This window comes from Silurus aristotelis (genome assembly GCF_946808225.1).
Source record: "Silurus aristotelis genome assembly, chromosome: 8".
Classification (NCBI taxonomy): Eukaryota; Metazoa; Chordata; class Actinopteri; order Siluriformes; family Siluridae; genus Silurus; species Silurus aristotelis.
In genome coordinates this window covers 15,111,667-15,135,184 of record NC_139581.1, presented here as the reverse complement: position 1 = coordinate 15,135,184, position 23,518 = coordinate 15,111,667, and the positions used below count along the sequence as shown (strand labels likewise).

Genomic DNA, 23,518 nt, shown 5'->3' with positions numbered 1-23,518 from the left:
TATTACCTTTGTTAAATATCTTCTAATTGCATCATCATTATTGTAATAATGCAGATTAGTATGTTGAGCTGATGGGACTCAGTCAAAAACAGTTTATTGGCTGCTACTGGAAATGAATGAATGTAATTGATGAGTTATATTTTGTTCACTAAAATCATCCGTTTCCCTAGGTGTATTCGACATAGAAATGACTGGGGTGCACTTATATTAGTGGACGATCGTTTTAGAGCCAACCCCAACAAGTATATTACAGGTAAACTAATAAGAAAATGTTTGTGCTTATTGTGATGCTTATTTTGGGTTGGCCGCTTTAAAAAAAAAAAAAAAAAGGTTCCTCATCTCATTGATGTATAGTTGCATGCCAGCAAACACTAGGTGGTGATAGCGGTCTTTTACTATTATTTCCCTGCGTATGACCAGTTACCAAATGGACTCTGCAGTGGTAGAGTGAGAAGTGTAGATTACATGATATTCTGCACAACAATCGTTTGCACATAGTGGTTCAAACAGAATTGAATTGAAGCTACCACATAAAAGTTTATACATGCAGATGATAAAGCGGTGTAATACTTATGGAAATAGAGAAACATGGATGTGGTTAGACTAACAAGATTTTATTTTATTTTATTTTTTACCCACATGCTCATACTAGGCTTGTCTAAGTGGGTGCGTCAGCTGGTGAAGCATCATGACAGCTTTACAAATGCCATGCAGTCTTTAGTATCCTTCTCCCAAAGCCGGCAGGGAGAAGTAGAGAGCCATACCAAGGAGCTTGCTCAGGCTAACCCAGAGTTTTCCAGGATTCAATCACCTGCTCTACAGTCGCTTCCTGAGCTTCCAAAACTGAACCAGTGCCTGGGCTCTGAGGGTCAGATTACAGATCCCACTGTCAGCCACCCTTTGGCAGCAGGTAAAATTTGCAGTGTCGCATTCTTTCAACATTAAAATGAACAAGAATATATTACTACCTTGCCTCTGGACAATTTTTGACAAGAATTGGTTGAAAGGAGAAAAAACGCAGAAAACCGGTATACTCAATCATAATACCCAAAGGCCAGTATCTGGAATATATTAATGTATAACATCTCAAACATCACACAGTGATAGTCTTCAAAGGTGGACAGTTGATAAATTTATTGTTTATCTAACTTGGCAAATGATGCTCATCTTTTGTGTTTTGTTCAGAAAACAAAAATTAAATAGGTTTGTTTATGTAGCTAATGTGATATAACAATAAATTTCCAGCTAGCTTGCCAGTTAAGTGCATTATTGTATAATAAAGGAAACATTCCACTGGAAAAGAAGAACTGTGTAAAAAAAATAATAATAATTTTTTTTACTCCTACAAAACTCCATTCCACTTGTCCAAGCCTGATAATGATTTTTAGAGAAAAAAACATTGGAGAAAAAAAACTCTCCCTATTAAATTTTTTTTGCAGTTTAGTTTGCTGAGTTTTGTCAGTGTTTCCAGTTATGTGCGTTCCATATTTTAAAAAGATTGTATGCCATCCGTGTGAAATAATCCACCTCATAAAACACATTGTCTTATTTTTGAAGGCAGTAGGATACTGGAGCATGTGTTATAGAGCATAGAGGTGTTTCACACCAGCATAAAGTCTATTAAGTTTAAACTTTTACACCAAAGATTAATAGGAAGTAGGATTTATTTTCCTTTTCCTGTGTGAATGACAAACTAATAATCTGACGTTATATCTGCTTGCCCTGGGTGTCCAGGCTATTTATTTATCCACACCTGGTCTTAGAATGGGACAGACCTGACAGAATGACTAACTTTATGCAGCTTAATCTAGGTTTTGGACACTGGAGCAATATAGAAAAAATGTATTTCTGGTCAATTATACCTTTCTCAAGATTTATGTGAGATTCATGTTACTTTTCTGTGTATGGGCTTCTGCTGGTAACACAGCCACCAATTTTTACCTCTTTCTTTGCATTTAAAATTGTATTTTATTTTTCGATAAAATATGAAGCTTTTTGCAAAAATTATAAAATGGTTGATGTTAACTGCATCAACAATGCGATATATAAAAATAATTTACTCCTTTAATTTTGTCTTAATTTTAAAACTACTTTTTGTCATTGTTTTTGCTTAGGTGACCAGAAACCTTTTCGGCATCAATCAGAATCACTACTTCCTCTGTGTAATGTTCCTAAAATCCTGCCAAAACCACACGCAGTGTCCACTCTGTTCACGTCCACACCAGTCAGCTCTCGATTCAGAACCCCTATCTTTCAATCTAAATGCCCCATGAAGGACCTGGACCCATGTATAAATTTAGCAGCTGCTAATAAGGACAGCATTCCTGCACCTGATCAGACAGTGAAAGAGCAGATTGAAGTTGTTCCTAAGAACAAACCGAATGAAATTCCACCTGACCCTCCTCTTCAGCCACTAGTCCTTTCCCCTGTTAATACACCTCCAAACTGTATTTCCAACCAGGAAATTAGCGTTATAGGACCTGAAGATGCTGATGAGGAGGACCACAGTATTTTTTACACTCCAGAGTTGTTTGAAGGAGAAGATGACTCAACCATAGAGGAAAATGATGAGTTACCTACACCAACTACAGAGGAAACTCCTGAGTCTGAGAAGAGTCAAATAAGGAAATGTGCTGGCTCTAGTGATGTTAAAGAAGCTGCTGTAATTTCTGAAAAAGACTCTGTTTTTTCAAACAGAGACTGTGTATTGTCTGGTAGTGCTGCAGAGCAAGCAGGGGTGAGCTTTAGTATACTCAGTGAGGACAAGGCCACACAGCAACAACACAAAAGCAAGTCACGTAGGCTTTCCAGGTCCAGGCAGAAAGCATCGAACAGAGAAGCAGGTAAACTCTCTACCTACTTTTGCGCTCTCGCAGCGGAGTTCTCACCAGATCATTAAAAAGTAACATTTGTAAATGGTAAATAAATACAAAGCTGTACCATATTAAATAAATGTATCTTTTCTTTTTTTGTTTTGTTTCTTCAAAAAAATGTTCAGAGGTTCAGATTATGTTCGGCTTTGGTGTCAGTACTGTGAACATCAAATGGGGTTCATTTGCACAGAAGATTTAAACACTATCTTGCAATGTTTTATTTTTTGTTGTTGTTTTGCTTTTTTTAATAAGGAAAAGAAAGTGGTTTGTTATACAGTTAATTTTTTCAGACCTGGAATGTTTTACACTAATATTAAAACACAGGAAACATTTAATCATATGTCCATTGAATATTAATAAGGCATGTAACTTGTTGGGAAGGTGAGAAAGGACAATAAATTGCCATAATGCATAATACACTTGTATTAAAAAAAAAATTAAGGATTAATGTACTGACTATAAACAAGCAATAGAATTTAAATTGTGTTCTCTTTCTAAGGTGCCAAATGTTATGGTGTAAAAGCCCTAAACAATTCTCTTTTTTCAAGGCTGATTTTTCATATTAAAGTAAATGTAGAGATTTAAAAATGCACATGGATGCTGAGATAATCTGTGGTTTGGACTCGATAGTGTACAGTAACTTCACCCCTGCCCTGAGGTGAATCGTTTTAAAGCGCACAAGAGTTGCTTTGCCTTTGTTGTCTGTTTGTTCACTGGATTTGAATGGGTGTGGAATGGAAGAGAAGGTCATTTCCCCCCTTGTTTTTATTGGAAGTGAATGTTTTAGTTTTGAATTTAAAGAATCCACCAAACAAGAAAAAAATACACTTGTTTTCTATTGACCATTTGAAAAATGTTCAGTAACTGTAGATTTTTACTTATTTTGTTCTTAATATGAGCATATTGAAAAGGAATGTTTCTTGTAAGCCATATTTTTGCCTTTATATTTTCCTGATCTTTTTCTTAGCAATAAAATGTTGAACCCTTATTATTGGAGTTCTTGTTATGACTATACAGTGTCATTTTTCTGCCAAACGCCTCAATTCTGGTGGAGGAGATGTCTTTGTAAAATTACCTGTTGTTGGTTGTAGAAAAATGTGTCTTGTTAAATAGCTTTATGTAGTGATAATGTAGGGGCTACAGAGGAACCTGGCAGGAAAGCCTTTCAATTAAAAATCTGTCTTCATCTGTGTTGTCATGTGTTTATAACTGCATTGAGGGAATGGTGTATGCTCCATTTGTATCAATGCAATCTTGTAAGAATATAGGAATTGGCTGATTAACATATTCTAATAATTTGTCTGCACCCATGGAAGACCTACCACAGCCAGTGAATAACTCTGAAAAATTTAACTGCATTAAACTTGTTCCTCCTTTCTCATGCTGATTTTGTATTCTGTGAAGAGAAGTTTACGGAGTTTTAGTTTACTACCAGATTTGTGTTCATTTTATTAAATTATGAGCTTTTTGAAAAATTATCTTTAAAAATGGAAATGTTTTAACAATTTATTTGCACACCATAATTTTTTTTTAACTATATATCCATTTTTAAAAGTTAAAATATTTGTTTCTGTGTGTATAATTGTTGCTCTTTCATAACTAGTGTCTGAAAATTTCACCCTGACTGTAATGATTCAAATACCACGTTTAAGTTCTCTTAACCACTGCAACAAACAATGTCAGTAAAGCACAATATAATCTTAAGCCTTTATAGTCTGTAGTTGTTTCCATAATCAATTAAATATACTGAATAGATTTAGATATTTGGTACTTTAGAAGTATTTTCCAAATACTAGAAATGAGATGTTTCTATCCAGTCATCTCTGCATGAAATTCTTACATGCTCTTCTTGGTTGTTAGGTCAAAGTGCAATGGAGAGAATGAAAAAGAAAGTCTGCAAACAAAGAAAGCGAGAGAGTAGTCAGGCGGCTTCGCAATCTTCAAAAAGCCCAACCCAGACTCCTACTTTATCTCTAGTACAGGACGTTAAAGCTGAAGACAGGAGTGCAGTTTTCACAGAGGCCCAAGTAACAATGGTGCCGAAATCAGAGTGTATAGAGGATTCTGAATATCAAAGCAGGCAGGCCTCAGTTTTCTGTATGCAGTGTAGTAATTCTAAAGCAAAGAGTCCAGCATTGACAGTAAGGAGAATGTCCAGGAGATTAGGAGCAAAGCGCATTACCTCAACTAAACCCTCAGTAAAGGACTGTCTTGAGTTCAGTGCTGATGGCCAGTCTACAGTGAGCTTTGAAATTGTGACTCCAGAGCCACAGACTAGAAAAAGTCAGAGACGTTTGCCTGGATGTAATAAGAGGAACAGATCTCCTCCCCGAACACGAGAAGTGAGCGATGACTCGGGTGTTCATCAGAGAGGTAAGAGAATGTGTTAGGTCTCATATCACTTTTAATAAATTGATGGAGTCAGCAATATTGTACAGAAACAGATTTGTCGGAATTTTTATGCATTTATTTCTTTTTAAATTACTTTTTATGTTGCCAATTGTATAGGGATTAAAGTTCAAAGGTCTCGTGTGAGGAAACGCAGGCAGATCAATATGGTGGAAAAGGATAAAATATCCAAAATCAAGCCTGACAAAAGGCAGAAGGAAAAAGTTTAATCTCGTGTTTATGCAGAATGCTAAGACCATTCCAGTTGTGACCCTAGGGACAAGTTATTTTCTTTTCCAGCTCCTTTCCTGTGGTTCACTATGCATTAAAGGACTTCACTGTGGTTTATGCCAGACCGAGCTCCTTCCCTTTGCTCAAGGTCAGTTTAACTATTATTAAAGTTGCCAGTATGTAGTTTGAAACCACCCTTTTTTCAAGTGATCAAAACATTTTGGAGCGTGTGATTGACCGATATTTTTTGTTGCCCAAGTGTACACTGATATTTTTAACAACTTTTTATTTTTTTTAACAATTAATAACTCTAAATGTCTTGAGTTTTATCAGTAAATACTGCATTAGCTATACTAGCTACCAGACGTTAAACAGATCATCCAAGGAAAAACAGCAGTTGATAGAAACATTGTAAGGATTATAGCGGAAAAAACCCCACAAAAAACTGAGTTACATCACCAACAACCTGCACAGGGAGGGGTGGAGTTGTTAAAATCAATCATTTAAAGAAGACTTTGAGAGCAGAAATATAGCATCCATACCACACATCATCTTATAGAACAGTAAGAAAGCCAGATTAGAATACCCATGAGATGAACCACAAATGTGAAAGCGATATTGTTCTTTACCATAGTAATATAAGGCCAAAGTGTGGAGAAAAAAAGGATTTTCTCATGATCAAAACAGAATTTAAGATTGCACAACACAAGAAATCTCGAGGCAGATGGGCTGTAGTAAGATCTGTAGTAGAAACGCAAAGATGAGGCTGCAGTGGGCGTAGGCTTAATAAAACTGAGCAGTTAAGATTAAAGAAATTTAGCCTGGTTTTAATTGCAGAGGCACACAGATTATATGGTATGGGAAATAGTAGTTCAGTGGATGACAGTGAGATGATGTGGGAATTGTTTTCTTGGCGCATGGGCCAAGTTTTCTGTCCTTCTTAATACCAATCACTGTTTGAATGTCACAGCCTGTTTGAGAATTGTTGCTGACTATGTTAAATTGTCATGGCCACAATTTACCCTTCTAATGACTATTTCCAGCCTGATGATGCACAAACTGATTTCATGAACATGACAATAAGTTCAGTGTTCTTCAGTGGACTTTCCTGTCACTGGATCTGAATCCAAAAGAATACCTTTGGAATGTGGTAGAGTGGGATATTCACAGCATGAAAGTTCAGATGAACTTGTGTATTGCAATCATGCACCAGAATCTCAAACTAACATCTAGTGATGGAAACCAAGCCAGAAAGAATTGAGGCTGTTTTTAGAGCAAAAGTAGTACCTACTCAGCAGTAGTATTCTGATCCTTATAAAGTGCTTTGTGTATATTCACATCCTTTTTACCAAGTGTGCAAGTATTTTTGTACATAAAGTTTGAAATCTAACATTTAAATTGTCTGCTCTTTATATAACTATGGCTTAACCACTTGCCTGTAGCTACCATTTTGTGCATTAAAAAAAATAGAGAAAATAAAATATAAAACCCATGTTAAGTGTTTTTGTCTGCTTAGGAGTTGTACAGAGTGCACTGTGTGAAGAAGTGTCTGAGCTAGTGGGGAGCTTGAAGCAGTTGAGTAAGAGACCACAATGTCCATGTAGTCCCTTAAGAGCCACTCCGTGGGATGGCAATTCACTACTAATGGTCCAGAACAGCTTAGCTTTACAGACCTTACGCTGTTCACTTCAACTCTACAAACCTGAGAATAAAAAAGGTGAGCTGTTTTGTGTTTCATTGCAATAACCAGAGTTTTTCTTTCTAGACTCTGTTTAATGTGATCTAAAAGATTAATGGGTGATCATTTTAAATACAAAAGTGTACAGGAAATTATGTATTGTCTGTATGTTTCTGCTCTTAAATGTATCCACACAATGATAGCAATTGCTTATAGCAAGTCTGTTACTTGATCCTTTAATGACTACCAAGGACACTAAAAATATCTGGAAAAAAAACACTCTCTAAAATGCTATTCTGTTTGCTCATTTGCTGCTTAAGATCTTTTGATTAATCTGGAGTTTTCCTTTTAGATATTTCTGGTGAAATGGGAGTTAAATATGTTGTCTCATGTTTGCTTTACTCTCTTTTTCCTCCTCTGTTTGCTCACTGTGTGCATACAAACTTCCATAAACAAAAGGCTTGTGCTTGTACAATGCAATATGGGACAAGGCCAAGTGTTCAGTGACCCAGCTGCTGCAGTGTCAGAGTTGTGTGTCTGGCAGCACTGATTGTGGCCTCATAATGGCAGTCGAGGTCCAGCACCCTATGGACCCCACTCTTGACCAGGTAGATTTAACTGTCACATTTTATGTCAGAAAAAGTAATACTGTAGATAAACTACAAGCAAATAATAAACAGTAGTAAATACATCTATCAGTAGATTGCTGATCATTTGCTCATCAGACTTATTTTTTCTATCAGAAAATGCATTGTATGGATTAAAGGCCTTGAAATCGTACATTGCAGGGGCACTCATATGTGCAGGTTTCATAAGCATTGGTGTCGATATGAAATGGTTTCTTTTTTCCGATTACATTAAAGTACATTATCACAAACAAACAGGGACACTTGCAGGCAGATGAATGCACTGTAACCTAATCTATATAACCAAAATACATTTTTATAGCATGATGAATTAAAATAATTGTGATTTAGTATTCTAGGTTTGTATCATTAGCGCAACACTGAAGGTCCAGAAATCTTTGGCATGCACCTGCTGTCATTTAAGAGTTTGTTTCTAAATGAAATTGTCCACTAATTTCTTAATTTCTCATTTGTGCTATTTACAAATATAGCATTTGTTAGAAAATGTTATCCTTGTCTTAGTTTTTTATATTTTTGAGAACACTTCCCATGGTACAATTACGATGAAGGAATATTCTTCCAGAGTGCCCATTTTCTTTTGCCTGTGGTTTTCTTTGTACCTCCCAACAGCAATAATCTAAATACAGGTAGTCTCCTTTTTTACAATGGAGATACGTTAGGACAATTCCATCGTAATTCAAAAAAGATGGTACTATGTGTGTGCCACAGCCTTTCCTGCCTAATGCTGATTTATAACTTTCATTTTCTGCTCTAAACTGATGGCTTTCCTCTTCTTTTTTCCCTACAAGAAGGAGACATACTTGGGTGCTTTGAAGACATGCTTTTATCACTAAAATTGCTGTTTGAAACTGTTTGAAACCAGAAAAAATGTCGTGCCTGGCGAAATTTTAAATATTTTTACAATTTTGTCATATCGCTATCGGCATCATAAGATCGAAAAATCGTCCAACCATCGTACCTCGGGGACCATCCGTAGTGTATAATTCCGAATGATCTGTTTGACATTTTACCTGCAGTTCTGGATAAGCCCACTAGTGGCATTTGGAAATAAGGCCCAGTGATATTGAACACCAGTCAAAGTTAAACCAATCACACAAAGATATGGCCATCTACCTCCTACAGCTATCCTTTTACCATACCACATGCCATAACACACTATGGCCACTCGGCTGTTGTTCGTTTATTTTATTTGACAATGTTCTTAACTTTTTTTGTACATACAGACTGGCCAGTAAATATCAATCGAGTTATGCTGTGATCATCCTATTAACACTGTATAATAAGACACTGATAGAAATTGCTAGTTTTTTAACTGCTTAGGCTTCTGTTTGTGTCCGTGTGCTCGGGCAAAACTCATCAGTGACACTCGTGTTCAAAGATGACAACTTTAGGGTGCATGTGCAAGTGAAATAGTAGATAATTTTTTTTTCCTCTTCTTTCTGCACTATCATACCCATGTGCAATAATTGTTTGTAATAAACTGGACAATCACTGCACTATGTCACTTTCTATTATGACCAATGTGAATGTCTTCTTTGCTTGGTCACTTAGTTGTTCTATGTGTGACCCTGTTGTATTATGTCTTGTTTAGCCTAACACTTCTGTGCAGTGCCTATATGTTAAATGTGCACTCTTGGTTTGCTCTCTGAAACAATTGCGGTGCATGCTCAGGCATTTGTGGTCAGTAAAGCTGATACTACTTCAGATCAATTTAACTGGACTTCCAAAAAACAGCATGTGTGTGTCTTTTTTTTTTTTTTAATTACCGTTAAATATTGTCTTAATAGCAGTATCAGTGCTGTATGGTAAAAGATTTTATGTGGAATTATGGTCCAATTATGTTTCAGGTCAAAGTGTGTCTTGTGTCATGCTCATCATATCACTATGTGGGTGTCGACGTTGTTTTGCTGGAATGTCCCCAACTTTTTGGTGTATCTGTGTGTATTGCATTAGTCTTTTCCTCTCTCTTCACCTTTTTCTATAAAGTGATTAGACCAAGTGCATGACCAGCACTTTGGTTTCCCCTTCAGATATAAATGCAGTTAAATATGTCTCTAACATGTGCTACTGATTTCTGGGAGCACTAAATGGAGAGTTCCAGCAGTTCACGTCTCTGCTCTTGCTGGCGCAGTTCTAAATGTAGCTGGGATTAGCTGAGCTATTTGCTTGGCAGACTGCTGGCTGCATTAAGCCTGGGTTATGGCTTCTGTTGGAAACGAGAACAGTCCCTCCCATGTAAGGTGCTAAATAACTGGATTCCTCTGAGATTTTTTACTGTTCCCCAGGTATTAGAATGGAATTTCTTGAGCTATAGCATAAATAAAAAATGGTGGAGGTAGATCTTGCAGACAAGCTTGTTAAACTGCAATGGAGATGCTTTTTATTTTCACCCAGGCCCTTGCTGTTATGTTATAAAATAAAAAAAAAGGAATCTGCAAACATTTTTTGTTTGGCTTTGTGCTTTTTCAAAACATATTGTTTCTTATTTTTGACTAAATTTACAATTATTTCCAAGCATTTATTTAACCCAATATCCACAGAACCACAGTAATGTCTCTCTCTCTCACACACACACACACACACACACACACACACACACACACACACACACACACACACACACACACACACACACACACACACACACACACACACACACACACACACACACACACACACACACCTTTATGACTTTGTCTTTTCAAATATGCCTCACTTCAATTAAGCAATAATCTAAACTTTAGTTTGGCTTATTTATGTTAAATATATATTTCTCCATCCAGCTTAGTGTATTCATTTTAACAGAGGTAGGTAGATTATTATGCAAATTGCATGTAAAGATGTTTTAGAAAATGTTTAAAAGGTTAAAATTTGTGGGGAAAATTTTTTGTATGTCCATTTATTCTTTGATTTCCAGTTGCCAGATTCCCTGTAGTGCGAGGTGGGAATACATTCTGCATAGGACACCTGTCCATTGCAGGGAATCATTCACACTGACCTCCACACCTATAGGCAGTTTAGAGGTCAATATAAAGTATATTTTTGTGAGGTAGAAGTAAACCAGACAAAAAACATAGACAGCAGCATCCACATAGACAGTAACATGAACTCAGGATCGAACTAAGGAATAAATGTTACCCCCTGTGCCACCAAAATACTATCATTTGCTTAGATTTTATATTGAATACTAGTAAGCTAGTAAGTATACTTTAAGGTTTGTAAGTTGGCTGTGCTATAAAACATAGGCTGCAATGGGAGTGAACAGATTTCAGCATGTCAGACATGCTTCTGTTTAAAGAAGAGAGAAAATCTTTCTCATTTATACAGACCTGACTCCTCCCATTCCTGAGTACGCGTCACAGCTTGCAAGTCAGTCAGAAGAGGAACTGAAAATAGATGGCTTTGGCAACACTAGGGAAAGGTGTCTATGCCCTCGAGACTGTAGGTGGTCCCTGCTTATGTAAATATTAGAAGTGCTGAGACATGGTATGTCAAAACACGCAGAGCTTCAAGTGCCACACTAATGAATGGGGCCACATGTGAAGTGCCATTGCAGTTTGTTTAAGCAAATGAGGCCTGCTGACAGACATCTGCCTTAATGTGCAGGCTGAGACAACTCAAAACAGAATACACACATTTTCCCTCCCTACCTCTCACTCTTTCCGAATCACTCACTCACACTCTCTAACTCAGCAAATACTGTATGCCTTCTCCCCCTCCCATCTCCTGTTCAACTCGGGGTTTCACAGGGAAACTGATTTTGGTGTCCTACTCACTGGTGCCTTATCACTGTCTGTCATGGGAAAGTCTAATCTTTATTAAGGACTCTCGAAGCTACTTAAATATTTTATTTGATGTACATTAAAACACATGTTGGCTTAGGGCAATATTTTCATATCTGTAGCATTCCATATGTGGAAGGTTGAAAACATTTCAGAGATCATTAAATATTCTAAATAATGGGTTTTAACCAATTTAGGTTATCCAGTAAGGATTAATTGTACTTATTTGGGGTGCACCAATTTTTTTTTTGGCAAATTCAAAAAGTCACTTACACATTTTAAGAATACTGCTAATGTATGTGCAGTTTGACACCCTCTTTTACGTCATCATTAGGGGGAAAAACGCTGCTGTTTATAGAATGTTTGGTTGATAAATCTTTCTCAGCACCTCAATTGTTATGCATGGCACTTTACTGGGTGTTGTCTTATGTTTGCATCGGTCACTGATGTGTTTAACCTCAGGGTTATTCTTCATAACTTTCATTTACTTTATTAGTGCACATTTTGGCTATACTTCTAAATTATAGCTTTTTTTCCCTAAGATATAGCATCTATCCTTTTCCTGTGTTTGTGTTAAGAACTAATTGGGATCACATATTCACATACTAATAGTGTGAACATTAAAACTTTTGTAATATAGTAGTACATTTGGTGTTTCTCAGTCCTATTTTAAGATTGTTCACATGCATTACATGCATGTACATGCATGTACATTACAGATGCAAGGTGCTTGGCTGCATGCAGATTAGGAGTGGGTTTTTTTTTTATTGAGTTTAATCTTACAATTTTAGTTTTGCAAAAAAAAAAAAGATCTCAAGGCTTAAAGGAGCCAATTTGCAACCCTTTAAGGCTGCCTCAGTGCTTGCACATCTAATGTACAAAAATATTAGCCCAGTGTCAATGATTGTTGTAAAATGAATATAACTGTTCTGAATGTCTACACAAACTGAGATGCTTCTTTCTAGAGTTGTTTTGAAAGCTGTTTTAGAAGGTGACTCAGTGCTAAAAGTTTAGGGCTACTGATCAGAAGGCTGTCCCTGGGGGGCCCTTACATAAGCCTCTTAACCCTCTCTGCTCTAGAAGTATATCCTTGAGGTGCATATTACTGGGGGTCATCCAGAATATAATCTAAACAGCTTGTACATTCTAAAGCAACACTTGTGTAACATGATAAAGGCTTGGTGTAAAAAGTTTATTATTAATAATATGAGGTGATATTAGAGAATTTGACATACCCAATTGTGTAATTGTGTAGCTCTAAAAAATGAAATATGGCCTGTCTGTAGAGCTCCGTAAGGAAGGACAACTTGACTTGTGCAGGCTTCTCACCTGGATCACACAAAAAAACAAAACGGTGTCAAAACACCCTGAAGCCGATCTTCTATTGTCTATAAGTGGTAATGCCATAGAAACTGAAAATATTATGCGTTATCATTTTCCATAAAGGATGAAAGGCACTTAGGCTGTCAAAGGAGGCCCGCACTGGGGCTTTGTGTGCTTTGCCAAGCAAAGGATTACCTATGTAAAAGAGCAGAGGGAGGTGTCAGGACAGGTGTCTCTCAGCATTGAGAAGCTCAGCTGGCAGGAATCCAGACTCACTCACGCATCCGCAGCTCCCCTCCCTTCCTCTTCGTGTCAGTGCATAATACCTGCAGGCTGCCTGACAATAGTAGCATCACTGGCAAACCAGGAGAACACCTCAAAAGCAAACAGCCACTGGTCAGTCACAAAAGAAAACCGGGTACTGCTGCACCTTTGTGCCTCTGTGTGTCTTAGTGCAAGCACAAAGAGCTGCAGTCCTGCACAGCAGGTGTCACATTAAAGTGCTGCTTTGATGTATTGTGCTCTTCTGTTGCTCTGCTGATCTATGTTTGCTTTCTCCCAGTTCGTTTCCAATCACAGCCAACACAACATTGTTTTTTTGATCTGACAGGAAGGTGCTGTGCCTAGCTTTGTTAATAAGTGTATTTGTAAGGAGTGATGTCAATATTATCCTATCCTCCTTTCTTTATTTGTGTTGAAACCTGATACCCAAACATATATTCTTAATGATATAGGTAATATAATGCTGTTATAAGTATATAGAGTGTCATGTAAAATGATTTATATATTCATATATTCTAAACCATGGTTATGAATGTAAATCATTACATACTTTTTTTTTATTTTGTTTTGATATAAATCACGTTATGTTAGATACATGAAGTTCTGTAGTTGCAGCCAGGAGATGTCAGTATTCTCCAGAGTAAAAGACTTTCTCCATCTAGTGCCAGGGCCGTTTTGGTATGTTGCCGCCCCCCACCCCAAAAAAAAGCTACTTTTTTTTTGAGAATATATTGTGTGATTAAGCTTCCATACCATTTTACATTTTTTGAATTTTCGATTAAAAGTTTGTAATCTGTTTCTGCATGACCCAGTTAGTTGAAGAAAACTAAAGCATTATTTCTCTTGTTCAGAAATGTCTTATTTAGAATCAAAAAGTTTTTAGCAGACCCTTTAACTGACAGTATATCACAACAAAATTTTAGCCCTTACAGTTTGTTGAATCCAATTGCAGTGTTTGCTTTTGTGCATTTGAACAGGGTTTTAAACAGATGATGGATTGCCACAAGAGGAGTGAACATGTCGATAATTGTCGTGATGTAGATCCTGCAGCGCCAGGGAGCTGAGCATCTCTGTAAAGCTTTGTTTGCTGGATGCACTAAAGCTGGCAATAATGACAAGGCAAACAGGATTATTGACAGAGATACAAAAGGTTCTTTAAAGGTGTCTTAACCAACTGTGAATGAAGTACCTACTCAGAACACTGTGGGAGGTACATCGCAACAACACAAACCGGGTGAATCATTTAACCCTATGCAGTACAGTCAGATTTATCCACTGATTGCGAGAAGTGTTAAAGGGGATGACTTCCTGTAGAACAGAGCATCAAGCGTTGAGAATGGTAAGCCAACCCAGATCACTGAACTTCACAATTAAGATCAAATGGTGCTTTATTTTAATGCATCATTTGCTGTTATTGACCCTGAGATTTCCGCTCCTCCACTCTTTCTTCAGTTATTCGTCCAGTTATGCCATGAGGAGGTGATATGGTTGCATGTGCTGATTATATTTCAATACTACATCTACTTACACTAATCTTTTGTCAGTGCTTTTTCCTCTTTGTTGAGTTTTAAAACTCCTGCATAAACACTCCCACCTCTCTGACTTTTAATGCAGCTTGTCTTTAAGGAGATAGGGGGTGCTGTTTAATAACACATCTGCCCCTGTGCAGTCTCCACTTATGGCCCTACGTCGTCAAATGGAAATGACTGCCTGTTTACAACCACCAAGGCCCTTTCAAACATTTGCTTGATGGTGAGTGAATGCCATTTTTGCAAATGAGCCCAATGTCTTCTAACGCCAGCTTTGCATAGCTGTTCAAACTTTCGTCTAGGTGGTGGCAATCAGCAATACAAATACAGGCAAAAATCTCTCTTTTGTGTTAGTCTGCTCTATTTCTGATCTTTTCTCTGAGTTTCCCTCATAGGCCCCATTAAAGAAAAAAAGATTTCTTTAAGCAGAAAGCCATTGTGGCTTTGGTGGAATCTTGCAATTTGAAGTGTTGGGTAGATTATGAAGATGTTTTTGTGTGTTTAGAAAATGCACCGAAAGTACACACTTCAGACTCAAAAAAACTAATGGAGTGCTTAAAACAACATGGTTTCCTGGGAGACTAAGTAGTAGTAACACAAGCAAGTGGGAACCAACAACAGCCTGTCAACACACAGTGATGTGTGAGTGTACTTGACTAGGCCTGTGCAATCTGTTGAAGTGTAATTTTCCTCGTGTTGCCCGAAGAAGTGGCTCATAGTTTTGAGACAATTTACATTAAAAACATTAACAAAAGGAAAGCATATTTTAAACCCTTTCCTGCAGTTTTTATTCATAAATGATAGGTGACATTCAGATTAAGAAAGGCATATTTTCTCATAATAATTTGTGATTACTTGTCTTTTATTTCTTCCTGTGAGCCCACATAAGAATAAAAATGATAGTAAGTCACGCAGGACTGTGTCTTCCTCCATTAGCATTGTCTCAGTCAGAAGCTCTTGGTTTTTAATCCTTGTTCTGTTCTGCATGCTAGCAGATGATTTAAATAATCACCAGTCAATATTTATCTGCCCAACATTAAGAGTAAACGGCATTGCTTTATTTTGAGAATTTGGTGCCACTAATACTAACTGCAAAAAGCTTCATGGGTGTTACAGAAATAAAGCTCAGGGATTCCCCTCTCACACATGCTGTCACTTGACAAATGTGCTCTGCTCTCTCTTGTCCTTATGCACACAGTGCGTGCACACACAAACACCCAGTACACACAGACAAACACAGGCACAGGCTATGAGACTAATCTGAAGTGTAAACAAGGGAGGAGTACACAGGGACTACAGTGATGTATTGACTTGGGGTTGAGGCTAATGTGGTGGTCTTAAGCCAAGAGAGCGTGTGTGTTTGTGCGTATTGGGGGTGGGGGTGTTTTCTTAAAATGTGTATTTGATTTCTGACAAACTAGATTGCTGGCATTAGCAGGAAAGATAACGTAGTAAAATACATTTAAATATGTTTCAACAATATAATTGATTTTCTAATTTTATTTAGATACATAATTAATAACTTGGCATCTTGGACCGTTTTTTGTATGATGTTTGTTTGATGCCCCCGACTGATATATAATTTGGACTGAGTCTCCTACTAGTACAGTGTCTCTGACTCAGTGTCTCGGAGTCTCTTACAGTAACTTTGTCAGTACCTGTTCTGTATTGTCATACTTTTGATTTAATCAGGTGTCATCCCTCGTCCTCTTGTCATATTTAACAATAATTAAGCCGTTACTCTTCCGTTCTCACACTTTGCTTCTTAATTCATTTCAACTTGCATCATTCACCATGCATTATTCAAACAACAAAGGTTTGGAAACTTAGCCAGGATGTCATCTAATCCAGCATTAATTATGCTCTCCACACTCCTGTGTGGTACAGCCTTGCTCACTAACTTGGTGGATACAGAGAATTCTGAAGACTCACCCTAAGTCTTTAAAAGCTTAATTATAGAGCAGAAAGATTTCTCCTGGTGGGGACTGAATTATATAACATTAAATAGAATAATTAAATGTATAAATGATGTTTGTCCCTTTTGTTTCAGCAGTTTTATAAACGGAAACGCTTTTACCACCTTTCACCATCTAACGAATTCCGCATTCATAAAATTTATATAAAACTTTTCTTGTGTGCTGTAGTTTTCTGGAATGTGACTCACCGAAAATTTTTGGAATACCTTACCCATCTTTCTGATGATCTTGCTTTAAGACGGTGTTGGCACTCTAGTGTTTTTACTGTATCTCTGCATTCCAGCTGCATCAGATGGCGAGCCAGTGCATTGCAGGCTGTCAGGCTGGGAGAGATGGTGAGATAAAGGACAATGTGCTCAAGTTTCTTAGCATAACAGAGCTTGGTGCTTGGTGGCTGGCAACAGTACTTGCAACCAAAGCTACCACTTTACCAAAGCTGTTGACAGTCAATGTCTCTTTCTCAGAATTGACAAATAGCAGTTTGACCTAACCTTCTAGGCAAATGAGTCATTATGTGACCTTATTGGCTTTATACATTGACATTTATTAAAAACACAACTATAGTGCTTGCTCACAGCTGGTCAAGCAAACTTGAGACCACCTGGAACAAGTGTATAAAAAAAAAAAAAACAATCCAGAATCAAAGGAGCAGAGCACAGCAAACATCTCTCTCTTTTTAGCAAAATCATCCAGCACATTGAAAGTGATCAGGTGCTCCACTCAAACCACTGCCAGCAGATATACTACATGCATGAATGATAAAGGCCAGAGGAATTTTAATACTCAAACTCCACTGTAGTCCTGCCATTACTAGAAACCAGGGCACAAACCTAATCAATGCCTAAGAAACAATAAAACACAACAAAAGACAAACACAATACAGACAAATGTGGGGAATATCTTTAGTGGTCTAATTAGTTATGCTTTGCTTAAATAAAAATGACATAAAAACATACCCTCAACCTGAAAAAGCAAATAAACTAACCATATTATTCCTATTTTTTTCTGTTTACCGTTATATTGGCTAGGTAAATAATACAAAACTGAATTAAACTGATTTTAAACCTGAAATTATTTTTTAGTAGCCATTTGTAGTTGTCATTATAGAGCTCTTTTAATGGCAGGGGCGAGACACAATTTATTAGTTTTCTGTTCTTACACACCTGAATCAATGCTTTGGCTAATTGTCATCTGCTGTAAATTTCATGCAGGCATGTTAGAGCATGGGAAATATAAAACCTTAGATTACAAGTGCTGGAAAGGTTTGGTCTGCTGTCAGCTTGCCAAATGTAAGTGTAATGAGACTACTTTACCAAAAATTCTACCTTATCATTACTGGACAATCAACAAACTGCTATAAAGAACTCTTGGAAGGCGATGCATTTATTTAATCCTTTACATTAAACTCCTTTCTAGAGTGAAAGTTAAAAGTGACAGAAATAATCCAGAGTGTGTTTTTGTAGATCTGCATTTGTCTTTGTGCAGTTATTTCCTTCCTCATCATCTTACTGATGCAGACAGCTATGCAGTCCTATTCATTGAAGAACTTACTAACTTCCAAATTAAACCTCCACATTCCCAATTTCTACACATTCACTTGAGTCTGTAATTTTATCACGTTTATGCTTGGGGGCTTGTAATAGCGAATTAGTAATTCTTTATCTGCGAATAAGAGATTGGTGATATGTACACACACATTGTCACTTTTACATACTAACAGTTTGCTTATAAGCAAAGCAAACAAATTAGATTATGTAGTGACCACATTAAACTTCAGGGGATTGTATCAGTATCTCTGAAGAAACCTGTATATCAGTGACAGATTATTTATAGTAATTAAGGTCATTAGGAATGTGTTGCTCTGTTTCACATTTATGAAATGAAGGTCAAGCATAATCTGTCCGAGAACGTTTTTCGTGTCTTACATAAGGAATGTCTTTCACTTGTTTACCAGACAGCATTGAAGCAAATGATAAACTTGAACAAATATTCAGTTGTAACACAGGAAGCACATTTACTATCGTTTAAAATCATTCAATGGTCTGACCTCACATGATTAAAGCCTGTGTTGTTTGCATAACGCCTTCACAAACATGCCTCTTTTCACATCATGAGTGCAGTAATACTGAAAGATGACATGATTAAGACACTGAAGGCACGATCAGTACCCGATCTTGCATTCCATCAACAATGTTACTATTCAACCATGCTGCCATTGGTGTCCAAGTGTGTCATAGATATTTAAGTCTCTTAACCTTGCCTTATTCTGCTTTACTGTAAATACGTGCATTTTCTTTCTCACTTTTTAATACCATCGTCTGTACATGTGATATTTTTTATATAAGGCTACATAGGTAGGATATTGTACCTAAAATAAAATTTGCATAATTTTGGGTTATAGAGGTGTTGATGATAAAGTTATGATAAAGGGATATTGACTTGTGTGACAAAGTAGGCACTAGTTCTAGCCAAGAGGCTTTGTCAGTTTGCAACAGCTTTACTTAAGCTTATGGGGATGATGACTTGCAAAGACTTATTGGAGCCTGAATTAAGGGAGTGAATCACTAAGTGTGTCGTGCTTTGCAGGCTTAGGATGCTTAGTGTGCACCAGTATGGCACCAATAGTTGTCTCCTGACATTATTATAAGCTAGAGGTATATGAGTACATCTTAATCTATTGACAAGATAAAAAAAAAGGGTTTCATGGTCTAAAAAAGGTACTTGGTTTTAAAGGCACTGCATTCATACAACATATCATTATGCAAAGATAAGTGCTCAAAGAAAAACTGGCAGAAGTTAAAATGAATGTTTATACTGTTCTTGTTACATGTAACACTATGCAATTATACATTATATAGAATATGTGCTCAGGCATTCAATTTGTATATTTTTTTTTTTTTTTTTTGCTTTTTTTTTTTTTTTTTGCTTTTTTTTTTTGCTTATTAACCTGGATAATTGTGTATATATAATCTATTTTCACAGTTTCAATAAACAATGCACTAGTCAGGTAATCAATTTCATGACTTGCCTCTTCTGCCTGTACAGTCTGGCAGGTACCTAGAATTTGTCAGACTAAATAACTGACCTATGCAGGGGTGATCAGTTGCAGGTGAAGCATTAGGAACCAGATGATATCCTGTATTTAAAAAAAAAAATTTATGTGGTTGCTGTTTAAAGGCTTATCCCGAGAGCCTCTCTTATCATGCAAAATGCAGACTCTCCTGGCAAAACACTTGGAGTGGCTAGGGCTATTTGAGAGCAGACTCTGGTTCCGGTCTGTTCCCGGGAGTGGAACATTCAGGCCAGAGTTCCACTTGAGGTATAGCACAGAATAATTTTCTGAACTTAAACCAAACAATTATGCAGAATGTGCTGTAACTGCTGAATTGCATTTAAATGCATAATATCCCAGGGTAAATATAAAAAGTCTAAGGGAATCTATTGACTTACCTATGTACCTACCTACCATATTAAGAACACTATTCTAATATTGGTTAGGGCTACACTTATCTCTCAAACAGCTTTAATTCTTTGTGGTGTGGTTTACACTAGACACTGGAAACATTTCTTCAAGTTTCGGGTCTATTTCTATGTGATTGCATCACAGAATTTTTGCTGATTTCTGGTGCACTTTTATATCACAAAGTTTTAACCCTACCATCCGTGTATGTCTGCAGATATTCTACATTTTTTCCAAACATATTGGAACGTGCCTAAAAGATATTTCTCGTTGACCAGGTGGTAGATTGATTGTTTAAACAAACAGTAGCTCTAAATAGGTATTCTGTAACACTGCATTTGTTGATTTAAAAAAAAAAAAAAAAAAAAAAGCAGAAGGGAGTCAAAAGTTTTGGAAAACAAGATGAACTTTTTCCAAAATGATGAAAAGGCCAAAGTGTGGAGAAGGAAACGTTTGGCTCATAAACCAAAACAAGCTCCATGGTCAACCACAGTGGTCTTGGGTTTAACAACGGGAATTGCTTCTGGAATAGGTTGAGTAATTTTTCACTGATGATGTAACTCATAATGATAGCAGCAGAATGACTTCTTAAGTCTGTCACATTCTGTCCCCTAATTTGGAGAATGTATCAAATTTAATTGGGAGGAACATGCAGCAATGCAATGATCCAAAACACAAAGGAAACACAACTTTCTATCGGCTTCTCCCATTAGGGGTCACCACAGCGGATCACCCGTATTCATGATCCGCATGTTCGATTTGGCACATGTTTTTACACTGGATGCCCTTCCTAACGCAACCCTCCCCATTTATCCGGGCTTGGGACCGGCACTAAAAGTGCACTGGCTTGTGCAACCCTAATGGATAGGGTTGGTTCCCTGACCAGGGATCGAACCCAGGTCGCAGCGGTGAGCGCACCGCATCCTAACCACTAGACCACCAGGGAACCTACAAAGGAACACAACAAAGGACTTAAATAAAATAAAAGTAAAATGGTTTTGACTGACCGAGTCGATCATCAGATCAAAGGGAAGGGAATCACAAAAGATGAATGCAACAGTTTGGTGATGTCAGTGGATTGTATGATTGAATCAGGTACTGCTAGCAAATAAAAGGCAAGCAAATATTATTGTTATGGTCTCCATATAAATTTAAATAAATATGTTCCATATACTTTTTATCACCAAATAGATGTTCTGCCACAAGTGGTTCCATGTTCCCAGTTGTTTAACAGAATATATTGTGAAATAAAAGCTGAAATTCTGACCTATTTTTCTCTATATTTGTCTCATATTCATCTTTTGACTTTAAACTGAAATGTCAACACATTTGGCTTGTTCCAATACTTTTGGAAGGGTGTTTGTAAGCAATAACACACAACCAGCACAACATTATGAAAATAATGCATGCATTGCTGTGTGATCAAACATAAGGGTTTTTTTATTATTATTTTGTGATAAATTACTTTCCCAATGTATGAAGACAAAAGGGACACCTTGTACAATATTTATATGCATGTATGCACACCACATTTTGCGTTTTAAAACAGAACCAGTATTCTCAGCTCCTTAAATGCCATTAAGTTTGGCAGGTAAGTTGTTCGTAAGTTTTTCATTGTCACAATTTTTCCAAGTAAATTATTGTCCAAATACTTATTTTCCTCTCACTGTATGAGCAAAAAGACATTATTACAATAAACAGTTGTTAAATGTTCCATTAAGTGTTGCATGTTCTGCACTCACACAATTTAACCAGTAGAGGGGATTGATGCTCCGGCTCATGAAAGACAAACGACGGGGAGGACGTCAGCTTTCACAGTAAATTTAATCAGTAAAAGCAAACTTGCTCCGTTTTATCAAAACAGTCCCACTCGACCATCCCAGTAGTCTATTACTGTTTTACATATTTTGTCTAGAAGGTAAGGGTTTGTTATTTTGGTTTACAACCAAATATCTTTCTTCTGGAGATGGTTCTGGTTCATGTGAGCAAAGCGTAAGCCCAGCCTTGGGCTTAAACAAATTGGTTTTCCACTTCCGTAAATGAGTAATGCCTTTAAAGGAGTGCTGGGGTGTGGGAGAGTAAAAAGACTGCAGGGGCAGCTTGAGGAATCCACTATTGTAAACACAATCTCTCTATTCATTTAATACAAATGCAAAGAGGGAGCAGGGAGGTAAGGCTCCTCCATAGCTATAAAATAATGGTCTAAAGCTAAATGTGATCTTTTATATAGAGGTCATGAAGAACTCTTACATGTTTATACCACTCTGTCATACTGTTTATTTTTGTTTTATTTTTTTTTTTTCTAAACAGGGTTTTTCTTCTTATCATATGTTTTTTTAATATGTAAGCCATTTCTTTGTTATTTTACAAACATAAATGTATTCATAGCGTGCAAGACCAACCTTATTTTCTTTATATAAATACTTTGATACCGCATGTAAATATTTGTGACTAAACCTTTCTTAGCAGCTTGAACTTCAACTGTCTTCACATGAACCTTATTGTCCTTTCACCTTTACAGTATATAGTCCATATGATTTGAACTCTGGTATGTTTTCTTTTGCAGTGTTTAGGCAGGTGAGCAAACAGCAATCACATTTGTATGTGTACTGGTAACTGGTCCAAGACCACCTGAGTGAACTAGTCCCAGTCTGGTTCCAATTGAACTCTAGTGAGGTTCAATTGCAGGAAGTGAACCAAGCATGCAATGTATTTTGGGTGGCTGGAGGCATTTTTGTAGCTTTGAGGGTTTTAAACTGAACTAAAGGACAAAGCTTACATGAAGTTTGACATGATGTTCTTTAATTTTTGATAGATGAACAGAAAGGAAAAATAAAAGGTGGATTTGATACACAAAGTGTTTTAAACTGATTAATTATGTATCTGTTAACTTATTGAGCATGTTTTCAAAAGTGAATAAATGATCAAAATGTATGAGAATGTTAGTTCTTAGTGTAATTTAGCTGTTTTTTGTTTCTTTAAATCATGTGAAATTAATCCTAACTAAGTTTTAAGTAAATGAAACGTTTTAATTTATGATTTAATTGCTACTCAGCAAACAGAAAAAAGAGAAATCATCACTGAGCAGTTTTATTCCAAGACCAGATCTGTGGGTTATAGACATTTGACATGGTAGGCCAAACAATTATATACCCCATCACCCCCTTCTTCTTAGTTAACCAACCAACAAGCTGGCAGTGCTTAAGCCTTTCCTACAGCCACCGCCACTAAATAACTCTTACGATGGGATTATAGACGAAGATAATTGGGGTTGTTAAAAGTCAAATCTTGCTTGGAAAATTTTAGCAAAATCCTTTGGATACTAACCAGATTTTTTTTTTCATGTTCC

At 36.8% G+C, this 23,518-nt stretch overlaps 1 protein-coding gene across 1 annotated transcript in view; it reads left to right on the top strand.

The window, feature by feature from the left end:
• The window catches only part of brip1 (BRCA1 interacting helicase 1), a 51,398-nt gene that overhangs the window by 26,049 nt on the left and 1,831 nt on the right, over positions 1-23,518 (top strand). Inside the window, exons 18-25 of the mRNA XM_083548660.1 lie at positions 171-253; positions 653-910; positions 2,115-2,843; positions 4,734-5,246; positions 5,382-5,485; positions 5,568-5,640; positions 7,009-7,209; positions 7,630-7,778. Coding sequence (XP_083404786.1) covers positions 171-253; positions 653-910; positions 2,115-2,843; positions 4,734-5,246; positions 5,382-5,485; positions 5,568-5,640; positions 7,009-7,209; positions 7,630-7,778 — 2,110 coding nt within the window. The remainder of the gene's footprint in view (positions 1-170; positions 254-652; positions 911-2,114; positions 2,844-4,733; positions 5,247-5,381; positions 5,486-5,567; positions 5,641-7,008; positions 7,210-7,629; positions 7,779-23,518) is intronic.